A 15,445-nucleotide genomic window follows, 5' to 3' on the forward strand; every position below is an offset into this window, starting at 1 on the left:
AACAAATATTGGGGACCAACTAATTAAAACATAAAATAAACAAGCAAGCGACAACACACACGCACCCATAAATATTTATCATGGTTTTGCCTGCTGCATCAACATTGTGCAATGTTTTCACATTTTTGCTCGGTAAGTGAGAGAGATAGAGAGACCATCAATTGGACAACGATGTTGCTTTATTAGCACCCGTTCGATTTATGAATATTGGGGTGTATGTGCTTGGGTATCTACATGTGTGTGTACTCAGCCGTGCGGGTTTTCTTCAATGTCAGCGGAAAATTGTGTATGTGTCCATGTGTATGGCGTTCTTTGTGCTTTGTTGTTTGCACACTTTATTAGGCAAAATTTTATGGCATGTTTATACATCCATCCCCCCAGCCATCCATATTTATGTCTGTACTCGTATGTATGGATGCGTGTACATGTTAAGTTCAAGGTGGAATGGGCTGTAAATTAATGTAGTTATAAGAATTAAGTAGGCGTATGTACAAAAGCTTGGCTCACAGTCATTGTTATCATGAGATGAGCTTCATGTATCGTTCAATATGAATGCTTGAATTGCCTTAGGTCAGTGTTGCTTGATGGCGTAGCTGTTCAGTAGAACAGTGGAAAATGATTGAATGGAATGAAAAACACACTCCAACATTTTTGAAAGATTTTTTTTTTAATAAAAATTTATTAGTATAGTATAGAAGCACCATTCTTGTACTTACGCGCAATCCTTTTTGAATGTGCTAAATTAGTATTATACATTTTTTTGGCTTGTTTCTTTATGAAATTTTTAATAGCTTTGCGTTTAGGACTTCGATTTATGCTGTCAACATTATATAATATAAGAAAAAAAACAATTTAAAATCAATTTAACCACAAAATTTGAACTACAATAATATCTAATACCGGCTCTGGTTTTTTGGGGGATTTTTATTTACCCGTCTAGCCAGTTATGCCCCAATTAACAGCAGAGATTTTTTAAAAGCAGGTTTTAGAATAAAAATCTTTAATGAGGAAACTTATAGTTTTATTTCATTTAAATTCTTTAAAAGGAAAGTGCAATGCGAAGTTGTTTTTTTATTAAATAGGGGCAAAAGCAGCACAAGAGCTGAATGCATATTTAGGGCTGTTTCGCCCATATTTCTAAATTGCGAACCACAACAGCAGTATAGAATACTAAAGTGATCTTACTAATTTAAAAAACCTTTAATGAACTAGACCGATTTGCGAAAGAAAAGGACGCAACTTTCAAATAACCTCGAATGCCGATAAACGTTATAAAATTATAAGGTAAAATCATGTTTATTTTAATTTAATTCGCAATGTACTTACTAAGTTTTGAAGTACATAAATATTATATTAGTTCATTTACTTTTTCTTACAGACTTAATTGCATAAGGACACAAAAACAATCTGGTAGATTAGTCATTTTTTAAACGCAAAGTGGATTTTATTTAAACATGTGGATTTTTGTGAACAGTCAACTGCAGGCCATACTCATATTAAATCATTTATTTCCCGAATTGATATATAAGAATAAAGAATATATTTACGACCCTGCACATCAACAGCTGTAAAATACTTAACTTTTTTTGCACATACAAATGTAACTATTTTCAATGCTAGCGTGTTAAGAATTCAGAATCTACAAGTAGAACCATTAAGCTTCTCTCTTGGGTGCCACACACAGTGTTCAACGTTTTGTACAATAACAACAATATCAAAAACAATAATAACATTTCTGTGCTTTTGGTAAGACGTTGTTAATTAGCTGCCAGCCAAATGAACACTTTAATAAGCCGTAGTACAATAATAATAAAAATGCACGACACGATGCCACCGTAGTAGCTATAAAGAAGCGAAACAGCAAAAAATGAAATAAGAAATAAATAAAAATATGTGCGCCAAAGTCTTCCGCTCTGCACAAAGAAAAAAACGTGCAGCTACAAACATGGCAAAAACTTGAAACTAATATACATAAATACATAATTTAAACTACATGCATAAAATTTAGACCAAAAACAAAGTAACGGAAGGCACTGACAAACTTGCAAAAACAAAACACACACAACACATATACAAGTACATAGTGGCGTCGAGTTCGAGAAGGTTAAGATGCATCCGATGTTGTTGCTGTCGCTATTGTTGTTAAGCTTTGAACGAATTTAAATGCAAAATTAAAGTGGAATCGAATCAAACGCTGATAAATGCGTGTAGCAAAACAAAACAAACGTGCAAAAGGCGTTAATGAAAGAAGGGGGTAAAGGGTACGTGAGGGTCATTCACAAGCTACGTCATTGTTGAGCATGGCATGCATATAGCTCATTGAACGAAGTTTTATCTTTTAAACTTGTTTGACTCTCCGTACAATGTGGCGTATGAGTCACGTGCTTAGCCGCTGCGGTTTGTGCCTTCGCTGCGCTCAGCTGTTGCCATTGATTGTTGTTGTTGCTGCTACTGCTTCCGACGCTACTACATACTTGCTTGACTTGAGATGTAGTTGTTGTTGTCATTGCTGCGACCGCGGCAACCGCTTCAGTAGCTTATAAATTCAAGTTCACGGTTGTTTCAATTTCTAAAAAATGCCATTGTCTGTTTTTGCCTGCTTCGTTATGGCGCCTATTTGCAAAGTATTGTTTTCTGTCACTTGTTGGTTTGTTAATGAATCAATTAACATTTAGTTTTTGGTTTTAAACAATTGCAGCTATTTGTCTCGACATTGTTTTGTTAATGTTTTGCGCATTTTGTAGAATACTTAATCAATAGTAAGTGTTTAAGTAAATCAAGACGTTTTTGCAAAAATAATGCAATTCAATTTTCGGAATCTTCGGGGAAAAATATAGAAAAGAAATTTGTGATATGTTACATTTTTATCAATATTCTCAGTAAGCGGTTTGTGGTTATAGCAGAAGATTAACTAAATCAATAGTACATTGCATCAAAAAGGCCAGCATTTCATTGTTAGCTTTTTGTTAAACAACTTTATCGTTAAATTGCATTGTGTACTGATATCGATTTAGATAATTAATGACTAGCGTTTGATTTTCGAATTGAATAGATATATCCAGCATTACTTTGATAGAAGCGATAAATCAATCAAGACTTTTCTTTTATGCAAACATTTATCAGTAAGCAAGAATGTTGGATGAATAAATTTAAGATTTGTTTGATATTTTTTATACTTTACATTTTCTTAAATGTGCTGTTTCGCACTTGCAACCGTTTAAGGCCTCTTTTTTATAGACAACATTGGAAATTGTCTGCGATAGCGCACAGAGTGATTGAATGAGAGAACATGAGTTCATATTTGTATCATATGTTGAAAATTGGGAATATTTCCTTCAAGTTGGCCCTTCAGCGGGTTTTTCTTATATACTATATTTTTTCAGTTTTTTTTTTCAACTCTTTTATCTGGTAAGGAAATGTTCCCATTAAGTGCCATAGTTCGCAACATTTTCACTTTTTATAATTACAGATAATTTTGAAAAAGTACAATAACATACAATTTTCCATCCCGCAATATATAATTTATCCTTCAATCTGCAGCTGGTTCGCCAATTTTCTATAGTGCCGCACCACGAGGCGGCTGTGCTAGTTGTTGTGCCATACGCGAACGCGAGGACATTCAATTTCTGTTGTATACCAGGTATATATAGCCACGAGCAGCCTTACATGGCCCTGGTGTAATGCACGTTGGGTTTTTCAGGAAAAATCGTCAGTCTGCGCAGCCGCTAGAATTGAACGACAGTACGCGCCTGGCTCAAAGCAATTTCAATTTCAATTACCCCTTGGCCATCTATTTGCATGGCTTCTCAGAGTCAGCAACGGGTGAGCAGCAGAGTAGCCAGCAGCTAAAGGATGGTGAGTGAGCCCACTTCCTTAACTATCCTGACCTGTATGATATTGTGTTCATGGCCTTGCCTTGCAGCGTTTTTGCGAAGCGGAAATTACAATGTCATACTCATCGATTGGAGCGCCATGACCGCCGTACCCTGGTATGCCAATGCAGTTGAGAATCTGCCCGTGACAGCGCGTTATATAGCCCGATTCTTGCAATTTTTGGTGCGTCGTGGCTATGCGGCCAAACATATACATCTCATTGGCTTCAGTCTGGGAGCCGAAGTAGCTGGTTTTGCGGGCAAGCAGCTTCAGGAATGGGGCATCAAATTAACGCGCATCACAGCTCTGGATCCTGCACTACCCATGTTTGAGGGCGAGAGTTCCCATAGATGCCTTAATCCAGGCGTTGCTCGTTTTGTCGATGTTATACACACAGATGGCGGTATCCTTGGCAATCCCACGGCCATGGGTCATGTGGACTTCTATCCCAATGGTGGCCGCCCTTTGCAACCAGGATGTGCGCGCCAGGAAATTGCCAATAATCGTTGGTTGGGCATAATAAGTGAGTACAGAGTGGAAAGCAAAGGTATAACTCGATTTCTGATGCACTGCGCATCCTTTTTAGTTGGCTGCAGTCATCAGCGCGCTTGGGAATATTTTGTTGAGTCCGTGCACCAGCCACTTGCATTTCATGCCAAACGCTGTGAACCCTCCCAAACATTTGGAGTGTGCCGCGATGGCAACGGACGTGCATACATGGGCATGGGCGCCGACTACAGGTAAGCTTCACATGCATAATTCTCCATGTTTTCGATTCACTCAACTTTACTTGATAGATTGCGCGGCAAGTTCTATCTGGAGACGAATGATGCCAAGCCATTTGGGCGTAACAGCAAGCCAAAGGATATTGTGCGCACCATGCTGCCCATCGCCTACAAACTGCCTGCAAATCTCACCGCGGACAATGGCAGCAATGGTCTTGCTTTCGAGGATAACAACACACTGAGCAATAACATTGACAGCATTGCCAGCCACTCGCTGACGTGATAAAATGTCAAAGTGTCAGTCTGCCGGCTGTTATTTTGTCTAAGCACATCGCGCATCTTGAATTGCTTCACGACCCTTTCCTCGACAGCTCTACTTGTAATAGACGTGCCTGTCTACGCTTAGCTCGAGATTTATGTAAGCTGCGTGATTTTGTCGCCATCACTGCGATTAGATGTAGATACTCGTAGTAGCATAGCATAAAATATAGAATATGTTTAGTTTAAGCAGCATTTTGTGATTTTTAGCGTAAGCATTGCTAGAACGTAGTTTGTCTTTGTTATCAATATAGACATAAAGTAAGCTATGTGTGGAAATGTGTTTTAGCTCTGGAAGCATAGAAACGAATGCATTAGGGGAGAATTTTTTGCATTACACTCTCTCGTATGCATTTCAAATTGGGGAAATGCACTTGAATGAAATGCAAAGGTTCTCAATGCTTTTTAAACTATTTTTAAACTAACAAGTATTTTGTGATGAAAGAGATGCAAAAGTTTCAAAGAACAAATTCATTGCATTTCCTTGTTGATCATTATAAATTAATGGCCAGTTATAATAAGCAGGCATTTCCACGAAATTTAAGTTTTTTGAGCCAGAACTGGGCCGAGGGTTCTAAATTTAAAAGAAGAAAAGAACAAGCACATAAACAATTTAAATTTGAGATAATTTGCGAATCACAAAAATAGTCTATATTAAAATTGAATACATAAGTAATGCTTTAAACCTTATCCCACGCCCACCCCACAACGTTACATTTACAAATGACCTACTTCTTAAGCTTTCGTCAGGTAACAAACTAAATTTACAAATCGTTGCTCAAAGCCAAATCGGGCACATAATGCCTCAACCCATTGCTATTTCCCTCAAAAACCCATAAGCGGCCACGTACTGCCCTGCTGTTCAATGCGCATTTTCTATGCAGCCATCGAGAAGGTGAAGCTTGAGCTCGTTCGCTCATTAATAATGCAACTTGTGTGCAACTTACACACACACCCACACACAGATAGGTATACACACTCAAATAGGTATACTTATATGTAGAGTTTGTTGTTCACATGCTATTCGGCAATTGCGACAAGTGGCTCAGTCCCCTAGCCCATACGATTTTCCTTCCGGCAACACCAACTTGGTAAGCTTCCGCTTGTTAAGCGCTTCGTTTGCCTACGAAATGAGTTGAGAATGAAAATCAGGCACTGCCACAGTTTCGGTGGTCGTCGCCGCCATCAGCTCATTGCACATTATGGTGTCGCACATCCGGAAGCCGCCATTTTTTTCTCGCTAGCATAATTATAGGCGGCTGCATTTTAAAGAGCTGTTGGCGCCGGTGCCGATTTAATAAACAATTTGCCGCCATTACAGTACATATACCACGAATGGCGGGCCTGGCTGGCACATTATTTATTAATTACTTTTTAATTACGCAGGCAATTGCTCATTTTTCGGACGCCATTTTCTAGGGCCTCCCATGGCATGGCCCTGTGTTTCATTTTTGGCTCACCCGAATATGCAGGTAAACATTTCGTTTTAAGCTCAAGTTCGTGCAATTTTTCGGACATGTCTATGCGTGTACGATATACATATGTATATACATCCATACTATATGCGAGCTTACATATAAGGATCTGTGTGTACATGTTTGTCTTTCTTGGCTTTGCCAAAACGTTATTGTTGCTCTTGCTGTTGCCATGACAAATATTTTTTTGGCAGCCTTGGGGTGTATACCGAATTTTTTATATTTTATTTTTTGCTTCGTGAGCTTTGTAAGTAGTTTAGACGCCCGTTCGTCGTCCTAAGGCTTCCCGTTGCGTCATGGCATTTAATATGCGTTTCGGTACGAAATTAAATTACTTAAAGCACATCATGCGAGAGGTGCGTCAACGGTCGCCGGTCGTCGGTCGTCACTGGTCACCTTCCTTAGCGTTCCTTACTGTTTTCATGACTCATGAGTAATTTAATATCCTCTTTGGGATGGCCTTCTTTTTGTAACAAGCATGGGTTTCAGATAAAGAAGCGCAAATTTTAAAGCTACATTAGTTTTAAGTTTAATGCAATAAGTAGCAAAGTAAAATGAAATTTGTAAGTGTTTAGGTAACTTTTCACCATGTTTCGGATCAAAAAAAGCCATTTTACAGAACATAAAAGAATGTCAAATTAAGCTCGAATTTAAACAATATAGGCAAGATTTGAATTAAACATCGATAATTAGGTCTCATCGTTTGCAATTCTATATTCCAGTTGGAGTTTCTGCCCAAGGAAGAGCCTCTCTTTTGTTTGGTTTTTCTCTCCCATTCAAACAAAATTCCGTTGGCTGTCTAAGATGCCCATTCCCCAATCCACTTCTCTGCAATTATCTGAACATTTTATGATAATATAGGTTTGTGCAGAGAGAGAACAAACTTCTCCGATCCTAAAAAGTATATATTTCCTTAATCCTCACGACGAGCGTAATCGATCTAGACATGTCCGTCTGTCTGGATGAACGTCTGCGTATCGAAGACGACTGAGCCCACATTCACCAAACTTGGTATGTAGATTCTCATAACGAGTCTATTTAATTTTGTTGATTTGCTTTTCTTTCCCCTCTACATAATTACGTCAATACTGTCGAAATTTTAAAAGCTTCATAAATTAAATTTTGCTCACATAATCATTATGTAAATTTCTACTCTAAATTGACCAAATTGGTCTATTCTTAGGAAAGTTATTAGCCACAAAATTCTCTATTACGACACCCATATAATGCAGGAGGAGATGTTTTCTTCTTCATGCTGCTTCTGCTACGGCCGCCTATAACACAGCGCCGGAAGTTTGGCTGAATCGGCCTCTCCGATTGTTTTTTCCTTTCTTTTTTGTAGTACCTGTAGGTCGAGCTATTCTATTAAGTAAGTACCACTGTTAAATATTACTCAGTCAATTACCCTTTTGGAATGGCTTTTATTAAAAAAGTAAGTGAAGTAACTTGAGTAATATAGAATGTATCGACCAGCTATGATTGCACAACAATCAACAAAAGAACTTACGCTATTTACGAGTACATGAGTTTCTATTGAGAAATCAAATTAATTTGTCTTGGCCCGGCATTTCGACAGGTTTGCCTAGGAATTTCTATCGTTAGCTAACGGCATTTCAATTATATGCGTTCCACTAAGAGTGGCAGCCGCGAGTGGGGCCATAAAGACCCCATCATTAGGGTGGGTCATTCACGAGGAGAATAAATTGTGGGGGAATTGTAGCCAACGAGCGTCTGGCGTTAGGCGTTGGCGTTGGCGTTGGACGATTGCGTAGCGAAGCCACTGAACATGACAAAAACTAATAAACATGGCACACATATAAATGAAGTGACTGATAAATACTAGGAATGTATAGCCCGCACACAAACATGCATGCATGCACGCACGTTTGTAAAAATGGCTGACTCATGAACGGGCTCACAGATACCCCTAGTGTAATGAGAGCGTGTGAAGACATCGCCTGCCACTTTACAGTTGCAAATGTTGAGCTGATTGACTGACTGATTGATAGATGGAATGCCTGAATGACTTGCTGTTCGATTTGATTATCAAAAGTGCTGTCTCGTTTTATTTGCTGCTACGTGCATATTATTTATGACTTTTGGACGCGCTGTCTGTGCTATGCCTAGACAGGGTAATAAATGAAATTTAATACATTTCCTACATTTTTCAAAATGGGGTCACATCATGTTGCAGGTAACACGTTGTTGACACCCTAAAGTAGGCAATGCCACTAAACGAACTCAGTCGGCTAGCCAGTCAGCCAGTCAGCATTTGGCGCCTAGGTTGAGCGACGTTGACGGCATTCTGTTAGCGATTCCTCAGATTGTGTTGCTGCCTACATAGCGGCAACCGAACTGAAGTTTAAATGCAGCAGTGGTGCTAAAAATACTCAATGTTATAGCAAAAATTAATTAAATCGATAAGCTCGCAATATACATAGTTGCCGACTATTTTTTTCTAGCTATATAGCAACAACTCTTTCACAATACACTTCACAGCGAAAGGGCATTATGCTTCTGGGAATCAATGTTTCAGGTGAAGGAAGCATTATAGACTAAATTGTACGTAAAGTTCAATATGTTGGTCATTGGCATTCAGCCATTTGCATACTGCTTATATCAAAAATAGACTTTGTTCAACTATCATTTCCATAAGCTTTGCTCATCATCTGTTGGGTAAAAGTACTACCTAAAGATAATACCGCAGCTTTTTACGCTATTCAAGGTACACAGAACACATTCGTCTTAAAATTGTAATCGATTTACAAGTAAAATAGGCTCATCGTGTCCAGGTATAAGAATATTGTTCTCGTTTCCGAAATCCATGCATTTGTTACAAATATAATCGCGATGGCATTTAATGTTGCTCTTTGTTATCTGCTAGTTATATATTTATTTATTCAATCAAGCACCATATAGCATAGAGTATACCAGTTTTGCTTTTGATTCTAGTTCTTTTTCTCCCTTTTGTCGTTGCATTTTCATGAATTTCAGCCAAGCTGCTAGCTCTTCTGAACCGTGCAGGTAGAGAGATTTTACACACACGACGCCTACCAACAATTCCATTAAGTTCCCCCTTGGAAAGAATGTGTGTGTATGTGTTGGTGGCTGGGTGTTTTATTGTAACATTTTGATGGCAACATTGTCATAAAAATTGCATTTATATCAGCGCGGCGTTAGTAACTGTATGTGTATGTGTATGTGTGTGTAGCTGTATGGGTGTCACATTGTCGTTAAGTAAATTTATTGCTTTTAATATGCTTTTCATGTCACTTCAAACAGCGCGTGGGTCTTGACATCGTCCTCGATATCGAGGCATCTAGGGCTTACCCAAGTTGTGCCTTACGCAACACATAAGTAAAGAATTTCTACAATACAAACCTTATTAGCTGTTTGAGGAGGTACATACTCGTACATATGAGGAAAGGTAGGGCAGTATTTCGGTAGCACCACCATTTGAGAACTTAATTGCCACTCACATTAAAAACTAATTAAAATCCACGAAAGCCGACAACGACACAATGTGTGTAGGTGGCTATTCGTTGACTAATTGGGCTGGCCAACCAATGGGTGAGGCGCTGGTTGGCTGCCTGCCCAACTGACAATTGCTATGGCGCGGTCCACAGTTGCCAGGAGCCAGCACTCGACAACGGTTGCTCGCTTGCTATCAATAGGCAAGTTGGCTAATTGCACACACACATACAGACAAGTATATGTACACACATAGTCATACTTGTAGTTATGGCACAGACTGTGCTGTTTGTTGTTCTCAGCAACGATGTTGAGCAGGACAACAATGAGCTATAAACATACACAGACGCACACACACACACACACACACATTCATGCTCTAACAACGATGCCACAAATTTATGACAAAACTGTCAAATTTGCCAACTTGTGCTCTCACACACACACACATGTACATAAATTTAGATGCCGCATCAAGCGTAATTACCGCTTTTAACACATATAGTACACACTTACACATGGGCACGTACACACACACACACATATACAGGCCGTGTAAAGTGAAAAGTGTAAAGTGCCCTTTTCGCTCATTCATTGAAAGGCAGTTGACAGTCAGGCAAGTCGCTCTCTTTATATATATGTATGTGTGTGTGTAAATGATATAGTTAAGTTTGCTCCGACGCCTTTTCTGTTAAACGAAATTCGTATTTTAAAGTTGGCCATGTGCATGGCGGCAGCTGCGCCTGCAAGTATGCTGCACATTTCGGTCGCTTTCATATTTACTCACGTGCGTGTATGCGTATGCAAGTGTGGGTTGTACATTTTCACGCTTGTCGTTTTTGTGAATGTGCAAATGGTGTGGCACAGGTATTACCTGCGGAAAGTACATAAAAGCATATGAAGTGCCGATGATGGGGAGGGAGCGGAAAGGGTGCTTCAATAAATACGTGTGGATGATTATGAATGGAAATGTTGAGCTGCGTTTACTTTCATTTTTACACAGAGCTGATAAGTGTATAATTTGAAATTATATAATGTTGTTATTAGTTGCTTTCAATTGCATATAACACAAGTATTTTTTGGAGTAATATTAAAAGTACATCTTGGAGGAAGAGAATACATATATCGACTTTTTTTCACTGTTATATTGATTCTGAAAACTATGTACCCACTTTTCTCACTTTCCCCCATCGTTCACTTTTCGAATTCATTTATTTTGTATGCCAGCAAAGACACAATTGAAAAGTTATTGTTTTAGAAATATATTGAACGGCATATTTCCGCTGCCAAGTTGGAATGAATATCTATATCGAAAAACTTTGACAACACTGCTTTTTCATACTCGCAGATAAACTGAAAATGGCATGACAATATCGCAGTAAAGCTAAAAGTAAAAAAATCTGCGATGCAGCCAGAAAAAAATGCATGTCGTAAATTTGCAATATACGCCTTAGTAGTGCAGGAAATTGTAGAAGAAAAACTGAAAATGCGCCCACAAACTGCTCAGGCACACTCACACATACAAATACAGAGAATGTACACATCCAAATAGACTGCGGGCTGGACAATCGCAAATAGAAAATTCATGTAGTTTCCGCACTCGAAACTTTTTCCACAACAGACGCAGGCGCTGAAATAACACAAAAATTTCTTTGCTCAAGGCCGAAATTCAATTAAATTTATTGTTTGGTAAATGAATCGAATTGCATACAGACGGCGTTATTATTTTAAATGGACGGAGTGGGCGGAGGCTTGGAATTTAAGGCCAACAAGATTTATAATCAAAGCTCTATGGTTTTCAGTCCGATGCCGAGAGTAAAATTAAAAGCGCCTTACGAAATGGCTTAATTTATTGCAAGTACCAATAAGTGCGCAACTTGACTCAAAAAATGTTTATATTCACAAAAAATTATAACTTAATTGGTGGTTCGTTAAGGATACAAATTGTATTAATCATGAAATGAAGGTGAAAATATGGATTTCAAGGATCAAGACAATGAAAGAAGTGCTTGAAGTATTGCTGAGAATTTGGCTTGGCATTTCTGTCATTTAGTTTAAAGATTGATTTGTGATCTATGGTATGTCCACACTTTAATTTGCTTAAATATATGAAAAGTATGAGCTTGTGGTAACTTTAAAGCAAATATTACATACTAATATTTGTTTAACATACATAGTAATTACTAATCACACCAAAAAACAAGCATGTATTTATACAAGTAAAGCGTCAAAAGTTTGCTTACTGTTGTGGATGTGGCAGTTGTACACTGTGTGTACAATGTGAAAAGAAAAAATTAATAAAATATTAATTTTGTGTCGTGCTCAATTTTTTTTTCGTTTTGTTTTATGGTGCACCTGAGTTGTCAAAAGTTGGGAGCAATATGTAGGACTGTTTATGTATCCGCTTAAGTCGAAGGACTACTGTCTTAAATATATGTACACTTTTATAGTTACTTTATTATAATAATGGACGCGACTATTGTTTTTTTTTTGAAATAAAGATAATTTTGCGCACCATTTGAAATATCTGTATGTCTATTATAAAGCCTGCTTTATTGAAAATCTTACTAATTTCTTTATCTCGAATATATATTTAAAATGCAATTAAGATAAGCAGTTGTTCATTTCTGCAATTTTTTTTTAACGTTGTGACAATCAGGATATATTTAAATATGTAATATGTTTTTGTACTGAGCTTGCTATTTTTGAGAAAATGGCCGTGCATAAATAAATTAAATGATAAATTAACAATTGAAAATTCCGAAAACATACACCCTCACAAGTTTGCCAATCAATGCACTTAAAGTAAACGCTCGAAAGGCAAACATACACACACACACACACACACACACACATTATAAAATTGTACAATATAATGGGATCGCGTGTGTTGCGCTAATGTGTTGCCGCACCCAGGGCGCTAGCAATAGGGATGGCCATGGCTGGCGATGGCTGCCCACTTGCCAACCCTTTGGCCACGTCATATGCAGCACGTGAGAGTTAAGTCGCGTGTGTACGAGTATGTGCGCTGATTGCGAAAAAGTAAACTAAATAGCACTATGGTGACAACAACAACAAGAAGGCTGCTCTACAAAAACAACATTAATTATATTTGCTGGTGGCAACAGCAACATGAACTCAATGCGTATACCGTAAAGTTTAATGCACTCTAATTGCATGGCTGTGTATGTGTGTGTGTATTCAAGGGGTAGACGACAACAAAGCTAGGTATGCCCCTGCTTGACATTCTAAAGCATTTAAATGAACTTTTGTGTATGTGCTTGGTTTTGCAGTTCTGTGTTTATGCCAGACGGATAGGGGTTCCTTTGCCCTCGATTGCGTGTGATTGTTCGGCGCGACACAAAGTTCAATTACTTGCCATTTTCTTGGAAACAAAGAAAATGAAAATGGCTACTACTACGCGGATATCCGCTATGTGCGTGATGCGTGCGTACGTGCGTGCTTTGGTTTTGGCCTGGCGGGGTAGCCAACTAGGGAAACATTTAGCAATTGGCTGCAATGTGGCTTTGTTTTTGGGCGCGGCTTTTAAGTGAGCGGGCATGTTAAATGGCCATTTGGTGGCAGCTCATGAAGTTGATTAATGTTTGATTTCTGTTGATTTATATGATCAAGGGGTTACATTGAGTTGCCTGGCCACAAATTTTTGTCGCAAATCCAAGTGCAGACAATTATTTACCCATTCCAATGCTGGCATCAGTTGTCATGGACAATAGAAGAGGTTTATGTAAGGCTAAAAACGCTCGATTGCGGTGGACACGAGAAAACGACACCCAGGGCGCTGTATCAAAATCGCATTTATAACGTTCTACAATATTGGTATACGGCGGCAGTTCCTCGCAGTTTGCCAAACACTAAAAAAGGAATTATTTTCACAAACACTTTGTGTGATTTATGTCCTTGGCTTGTAAACGCCAACAGGAGCAAAAACTAAGAGCCATATAGCGGTGTCCTATCGAATTAAAAATACCCTGCACTTTGTTCCAAATGTTGCTTCTTATTACAAAATGCGTTTTAAATAAATTGTTCAATTTAGTTAAGTGCAGTTGAAGTGCAGCTTTTGTTCTAAGAAATTACCCACACACTTCCAACAGAATTATGGGATAGAGGCACTGCAAAAAAAGCAAGTGTTAATAATGACTGCTAAAGTATTAAGTTCTTCGATGTCTTTATCTTAATTATAAGTTAATTATCTTAAATGAATTACTCATTGTATTTTATGCTATAGAATTTTTACATTTCATTTTTACATAAGTCTTTGCTATTCAGTGGTAGCCCTTACAGGGTTAAAACGAGCTATTGCTTGCAGCCTGGTTGCCTGCCTTTTGACCACAAGCCGAAAAAGAGACAAAAACAAAGAGAATGGTCAACGAAAAGCCAAAACATGAGCAGCCAACATGTTCGAATGACTAAGCAAAGCTTAAAACTGTGTGCCACGTGAAAAGGGAGTGCTTGTGTTTGTGCGGAATTTATTGGCAAAGAAAGGGGCCTGCAAAACGTGCAAATTACAGAGCGCTTTTGATGATACAGTTTGTTTGGCTGACTGCTTCTTGCTATAAATTTTCATGTCATATAATTCAAAAATTTGCAGTTGACATTTTCAAATGCAACTGCAGCTAATGACCACGTCAGTCATTTGGTAGGACAGTCAGAGAGTCGGACAGCGAATTGGGGCTGGCCCTTTGGTCTGACGCTGTCCATAAATTTTGAATGTGGAAAAGGTTACAAGTTTTTGCCATTTGCTCCCTGCCTATTTGACTGCCTGTCTGCTCAGGTGGCCTGTCCACATTTCAATTAGGCGTCACTTGTAAATGTTTCGAAATGGAAGTCCCCTATTTTTGTTTTTTTTGGCTGCGCCGCATTGCGACCTTCGTTGTCAGCAACATGGCAGTCAGCAGTGGCCAGGCTTCATTAATTTCAAGCATTTTCAATGCCTTTGCCGTTGCCATGAAACGCCTGACTTCCGTCTTAGCGCTCGGGTGCCGTTGCGCTGGCCATTGCCAAAGAATCGCCAAGGCGACTAAGTAAATTATAAATTTTATGGCATAGCACAAAAATATTTTGTGGCCATTTTCCTTGGCGTGGGTCGATGTCGATACTGCTCCATTTCTCCCCTTTTCGTTATCGTTCTTGTTGTCTGTCGCACAAGAATTGTTCTTATGTTGCATTGTCACGCGACCAGGGCGTATTTTAGATGCAGATTGGCTGTCTGGTTGCTTGTTAACATAAAAATTAGTTGAAATGTTTGTGGGCTGTAAATATTTTATAAAATGTTGCCGTTTCAAAAAACGCTACCCGTGGCGGATGTGTTTATGGAATTGTGTCTCTAGCGTGCGCTTTAATTAAGTTTTACCACACTATGCGTATACGTAATCATGCCATTAACATAGGCATACAGCATGGCCTGCCAAAGCTAGCAAAGAGATTTTATAATTTGGCGAGTCCAAAAGGCTTGCAAGCTCACTTGCTATGTAGCTAATGCCCAAATGGTATTCAAGAGCTACGCTCTTTGCATTTCCAACGAGACAAGCTAAAGCCTGCCTGCACAAGCATGTGGCAACAACA

The 15,445-nt window shown here is 38.7% G+C and overlaps 2 protein-coding genes across 3 annotated transcripts in view; one reads left to right on the forward strand and one right to left on the reverse strand.

Moving 5' to 3' along the window:
- Positions 1-15,445, reverse strand: part of LOC115627894 (auxilin-related protein 1) — a 30,788-nt gene that overhangs the window by 6,311 nt on the left and 9,032 nt on the right. The window lies entirely within an intron of this gene.
- Positions 81-4,881, forward strand: LOC115634338 (phospholipase A1 VesT1.02). The gene is made up of 6 exons (XM_030531994.1): positions 81-132; positions 3,541-3,640; positions 3,701-3,855; positions 3,923-4,396; positions 4,460-4,613; positions 4,671-4,881. The coding sequence occupies exons 1-6, from the start codon at positions 81-83 to the stop codon at positions 4,879-4,881; spliced, it is 1,146 nt and encodes a 381-aa protein (XP_030387854.1).

This window comes from Scaptodrosophila lebanonensis, unplaced genomic scaffold (assembly GCF_003285725.1).
Source record: "Scaptodrosophila lebanonensis strain 11010-0011.00,11010-0021.00 unplaced genomic scaffold, SlebRS2 tig00000001-arrow-pilon, whole genome shotgun sequence".
Lineage (NCBI taxonomy): Eukaryota > Metazoa > Arthropoda > Insecta > Diptera > Drosophilidae > Scaptodrosophila > Scaptodrosophila lebanonensis.